Source organism: Vicia villosa, linkage group LG2 (assembly GCF_029867415.1).
Source record: "Vicia villosa cultivar HV-30 ecotype Madison, WI linkage group LG2, Vvil1.0, whole genome shotgun sequence".
In the NCBI taxonomy this organism is placed as follows: domain Eukaryota; kingdom Viridiplantae; phylum Streptophyta; class Magnoliopsida; order Fabales; family Fabaceae; genus Vicia; species Vicia villosa.
The window spans coordinates 193,218,986-193,225,335 of record NC_081181.1 but is presented as its reverse complement, the minus strand read 5'-3'; the positions used below and the strand labels follow the sequence as shown (position 1 = coordinate 193,225,335).

The following is a 6,350-nucleotide window of genomic DNA, read 5'->3' as shown; positions in this document are numbered from 1 at the left end:
AAAAACCTCTATTTGTTTAGGAAGGTATGTGTAGTTAAAACTCTCAGTCAATTTCTGAGCTTAGCATGTTGTTAAAAGCTCCCAGTTTTATGTGGAGGTCTCAATAGTTATATACTTATTGTTGGTTGGGAAGTTAGCCATTGTAAAACTTCAATCCTTGTATAAGGAGGTTCGTGGGAAAAGACAATCAAAAGCTCTCATCATAGTTGAAACTCTTAATAAGAAACTCATGGGGAGAGAATTAGGCCACTTCATTAGACTGAACCTCTATAAATCGCTGGCACTTTTCTCTCTTCTTTTAACTCTTTACTTTCCAATTATTTATTTTCGCTGCATTTCCATTTTCTTTTTCTGCGAATTTGACTCTGTTTGTTTTGAAAAATCTTTATAAATTATGATTTTGAAATTTTTGTTCGAAAATTGTTTTTAAAACCCACACAATTTACCCCCCCCCCCCCCCCCCCCCTCTTGTATTTAGAGTCACTTAACCAACAATTGTGAATGTTTGTTCAAAGGTGAGGTTTCTGAGGATGAAATGGTGTAGTGGTTGGAAGAGAGGTCGAGATATAATACTTATTATAAGCATTTTTGTCTTTGAATAAAGCAAAAATATGGGAAAGAATGCGCCCTGACTTACGCTAGAACTACCTCATGATGTTGATTAATGTCCCTGGGTGGATGAAGAAGTCTTGGGAATCCATTCTTTTTATACTAGTGAAGATAAATGTAGTATGTTCATCTGGATATGGGATTGCTTTCATACTGGCAAGTGACATTCTGGATGATCGCTTCACACTTATCAAGGTTTGCTTCTATACCTTTCTCCGTAAAATAAAAACTCAAAAATTTGTTAGTTCTAACTCTAAAGTTACACTTCTCTGGACTAAGCCTCATATTGTATTATTAGACTCTTTGGAACACACGGGTGAGATATTTTTTTGTAAAGCTCCTCTTTACTAGATTCAAAAATCATGTTGTTCATGTATACCTCAAGTGTTTTGCCTATTTTTTTCTTGAAGACCTTGTTCATCATTCTTTGGTATGTCGCTTCTGCATTCTTCATGCCAAAAGGCATCAGCCTGTATTGGTAATCGACTTGCTCAGTAATGAAAATTATTTTTTTCTTATTCGGCTCATACACGGGTATCAGGTTGTAGCCGAAATATGTGTCCATAAATTAAAAAAATTTGTACCCATTCAAATTGCCTACAACTTATCTATATTCAAAAGCGAATACAAATCTTTAAGGGCACACATGGTTGAAGTCCGTGTAATTAACACCCATCCTCCTTTCCCCAAAGGCAGCTTGACTAACACGAAATTAGAGATTCATTATGTATATCTCTCTTCAGAGATAAAGTTAGCATTGAGCAAGCTCTTGACCATTGTCATGGTCGATTTTGGCTTTTTCAAGGGAATACTGCCTCTTCACTAGGATACATATCAAGCAGAAGGATCAATGTTTAATTAGCGACATTTATTACTCAGGTATATGTCTGGCATTGAGTTCAACAACTTCAAACTCCCCATTTGGAATCGGCCTTATGGCCTCCGTCTTGACCTTGGTCGATGTGCTTAGTTCACTGTCTTATAGGACTTTATCCTTCCGTACGTCGAGATCAACTATGTTGTTTACTTCATAGTACTTATTCCTTATTTTCTCATAGGAGACAATAATTTTTAGGTGATTAATCAATATTGTCTCATGTATAAGGCGAGCTCAACATAGGCCATCGATAACAATGACCTATTTACCTAAATCATTGTGGTATTTCATCTTCAAATGGATTGTAAAGGCCACTGCGTCTAAGGTCTCCAAGAATGATCTTTCAAAAATACCAATGTAAATGCTTTCAAAAGGAACTATGAGGAAATACACGTTCATGGACCTTCTATTATTCCCAAGGAAACTGGTAGATCTACAGCTCCACGTGGCTAAGTGTAAGAATCATTGAATGCTAAAAGGCTTCTGCCTTTGCACGACTTTAAATATTGCTTGCATAACCCTAACATCATGAAGACTCTGATGTACATCATGTCGCATGAGCTTCCGTCACTAGTGAAGATACTTGATACTAAATGATTTGCTATAATGGGGGTTATGGCCAGCGGGTGTGTTGCGTTAGGAATTTTGTTCACCTTTTCGTGGTCTCGAAACCCTATAACGACCTATCATTCCCCCGCTTTTTGATTTGCATTTGTTGATTTGTGAGAGCTCTATGGTGGAGGCTTTCTCTCGCTAGGAAATTTTCCACCGATCGAATCGACGACGAAGATCAAAGATGATTTGGAGTTGAAAGAATCTAAGGTGCTCTGGAAAATAATATCGAGATTTGCTTTCTTTATCTTAGTGTAACTACTACAACGATTGTGACTTGAATCAGACGAATCTGATTATAGAAATTTAGAGAAATCAGAAGTCGATCCCATAGACAACACCGTTGTTCCGCTTGGGGCCGGTTTTTGGTGCGACAGAAAGGGGGCTGATCTTCAAGGCTGGCCTTCTTATGCCAAGTCAATGAGAGAATTAGAAGTAGTGTGATGATAAAAACGAATTTGATTCATATTTTTTCTTCCCATGAGGCACCTTATATATGAAAGTTGGTTAAGGTGTCTCTTTCTTCACGACTTAGAATGTAGGAGACCGTTTAATGATATCCAATAGTGATTAGTGGTCCATGGCTTGTATCAGATGTGAGACTCCGTAGCATAGTTGGATTATTCATCCCACGTATTAGCATAATGATCTTGAATTAATAATTGAATCTTTCTCTTTTGGGGACCTTTGTCCGATCCATAACATATATTCTCATCTTTGAATCTAAGAGAGTTATGTCAATGATATCAGCATTAAAATTTACTGATTTCATTTGAAATTGTATAACCCAATGAGATTTAATGGTGAAATCATCAGCATAACCTCTTCATATCATACTTAATTATGAGAGGATCCAAATCCCTAAATTACATAATTGTTTTACCTTATTCTTAACTAAATAATAAAACTTGTTCTTTTTATTTTACTAAAAGCAAAAGCAAGATTTGATAGCTTATGCTCAATAGCTTATGGAATGCACTTATTATTTGTCTATCAAAATCTCATCTGTTAGAGTAATCTAACAAGATCTTGTTAATTCCCTTAGCTTATTGAGTTTTGAGTGGAAGGGATAGAGAGAAATCAAGTCCTAGTACAACAAAACTACATACTTTAAAACTTGAACAAAAACTATAATGTTAGTTCAATTTCACCTAACTCAATGCAGGTCCAAAAACATATACTGATATACATAAACATACTCATTCAACTTGATAATTGATTAAGAAGAAAAAAAAGCACACACAAAAGTAGAAAGGAAAAGCCATACCCTGGACCCCGGTTATAGCTAAGCTAACCTATGAATTCTTGCTTATACCACTGACTATTGACTAGAAAGTCCTCATGTCTATTTATGATCTAATACTCATAATTATCTCTTCCCTCTTTTACTTCTACTACCTGTGATGTATTGAGAGAGAAAGAGAAAGAGTTAATGGTTGAATCTTTACCGAGAAGAAAAATGAATATGTCATGTTAACTTGACCAGTGACAGAAATATGGCATAAAGTTTTGTAACCCTGGCAGTTCCAAATTTAGTAAGTAATGACCAAACTCTCACCACTATCTCTCCAATAGGATTCCTTTTCTTAACTTTACAAAATTTATGCATTCTCTCTTTCTATATACTCACTCAAATATCCCTATATACTATTAGTATTACTACTCTCTCATCATCATCATCACTCACCATTTTTCTTCTCAAGTCATTCTTCTCTCTCTCTAAAATAGGTCATTTCTTTATATATATGATTGTTTCGTTTTGATAACATGATGAAGAGGAACAATATGAACACAAACTTGAAAGGCTATCATCAAACTTATTATAATAGTCCTATTATCACCAACAAGAGTCCTTCATCGTCGTCGTCGGAGGATTATATGATGAATGGTTTTCATCCATGGCCACCAAGATCATACACATGTAGCTTTTGTAGAAAGGAATTCAAATCGGCTCAAGCACTTGGGGGTCACATGAATGTTCATAGGAGAGATAGAGCAAGGCTTAGACAATCATCACCTCCACCAACTCACCATGAACTTCAAACTCAAACTCAAACTCAAGGTTCTTCTATGCTTAACCTTAATAATAACCCTACTAACCCTAATAACTTTTTCTCAAACTCATCATTGTTGCAACCATGTTCTTCATCTTCTTCTTCCTCTTTAGCAACAACTCTTAAGCCTATTACTTGCACATTGCCTTTGTTTGTTGTGGATGGCATTTTGTTGAACCCTAGTTTGAGCGCGATGACGTCGGAGAAATCGAAGATGGAAGAATGTGATGTTTTTGCATGTGAAGATGATCATGAGTGTAGAATGTTGAAGAAAGGTGAGAATATTATAAGGATGGATTTGGAGATTGGTTTGCCTGGAGATTATGATAACTTGGATCTTGAGCTTCGTTTGGGTACTACTGCTTATTCTAATTAGGTCACAATGTTTCATCATATTATTGTATTAACTAGTTTTTTTAATTAAGGTTTAATTAGAGGAGAATGGATTGTTATTTGAAATGGGTTTATGTTTACTATCTTTAATTAGCATTTTAATTAGTTGTATTCTATATGTTTATGAAGGCTTTTCCCTTTCATCACTTGGTTTTTAGATGTGAAAAGCTGGTTTAATTTGCAACTTATCATTTTCTTTATAAATGTGAAATTTATTTACTCGTTTTTAGTTTAATATATGTTGTTGTTTCTTAATTTTTTTATTGGATTACTATAGTATCTATAGCTGGTGTGAAAATAATATTATGTATAAATTATTTTGATGTTGTCTCTGTGATTATATTATTGATATGGTTTGGTAGTAAATATATGTTACGTAGAATCTTGAATTGATTACTATATTTTTTTTCCTTTCAATAAATATTTATTTAAGTATGTGTTCCAATAGATCCATAAAAAAAATTGTTTTCATACTAAAAGAGAAATGATTTCATATATTTTATGGAAATTTTTTTTTATAAATTATAACAACTTTTAAACATATATGAATACATACAAAAATTTACACAAATACTTATATTAAAAAATCAATTCAGATTATCTATAAGTAGTTACTCCATTTCCAAATGCATTCATATACACAATTAATTCCTTGTCATATATAAGCACTTAACATAATCTAGTTTACGGGGATCAATTTGTTATTCTCGGCAAGTATTCCAAAGGCAGTGAAAACGTATTAATAAAATATATGTTCATTATCCATTAATGGCTATTACAAGTAAACTTCAAGTTTCAAGGGATAAAAGTTACTCATATTATTAATAAGTTGGTGAATAGTCTTTCCATTACAAATCAATTATGTAAGAATGAATTAGAGCGAGTCCAAATTCATCTAATATTATATCAACATCGTCAAATCAATGGAATTGCGCTCTAAATGTCAAATCTTAAACATGAAAGGTGTGAGTTAAGAGTGTGATATTTTATAAAATATGACGAAAACATGTGTTTAAAAGGTGGGTATAGTCTTTATTCTATAAGTGGTAAGATTGAGTTTGATTTAACTCAAATTTTAAGATATAATAGTTGTTAACTCACTTACTTTCTAATTTTGATTGATAATTAAAAATAAATTATTATCAAAATATAAAAAGAATAAAGCGCATAACATTTCTCTTTTTTCCTTTTTGAGCAGACGATTTCGTGCACATAAGTTCTCCTGAACATTCAGATTAATCTAATGGATGATTGTGATCCACGTCTCATTTCATATTTTCAATTGTTAACTGCTTCTCCTATTTAAGAGAGAAAGCGCGTCACTTTTCAAGGATTCAAATTCATTTTGAATCTCATACTAATTTAAAAGTCAGAGTGTTAACTTTGTAACTTAATCCCCTCGTTATCAAATTGAAAACTCATATTTATCACAACAGATTCTACTTCTCTATTCACCGATCGATGCTAGTTTCTCTAACGGAACAAAGATCATTAGATAAGTGCCGGACCTCAATTGTAAGACCTACAAATTTGACAATGTGAAATTTGAACAGATAATACATGCAAACATAAATATCAATTGAACATTACTAATTGAAATCAAACATAAAGTGTTTCCCTTATACAAAAACCATGAATGGGTGTTTTGAAAATAACAAACATAAACATAAACTCACACTTTATATATAGTACTAGTACTAAATTATTTATGTGAAACGTTTATTCTGTCAATAGGGCATTATTGTTACAAGTTCCAACACAAACCTCATTATGGTGACTGTACAAATAAAAATGTCGTATTGGGG

The 6,350-nt window shown here is 33.2% G+C and overlaps 1 protein-coding gene across 1 annotated transcript; it reads left to right on the top strand.

Moving 5' to 3' along the window:
• Positions 1-3,512: 3,512 nt before the first annotated feature.
• LOC131647787 (transcriptional regulator SUPERMAN-like) lies at positions 3,513-4,609 on the top strand. The gene has a single exon (XM_058917623.1). The coding sequence runs from the start codon at positions 3,866-3,868 to the stop codon at positions 4,526-4,528; it is 663 nt and encodes a 220-aa protein (XP_058773606.1). The 5' UTR covers positions 3,513-3,865; the 3' UTR covers positions 4,529-4,609.
• Positions 4,610-6,350: the final 1,741 nt, after the last annotated feature.

Coding starts and splice junctions, on each gene's coding strand:
- LOC131647787 (XM_058917623.1), top strand. CDS start 3,866: ATGATGAAGAGGAACAATATGAACACAAACTTGAAAGGCTATCATCAA.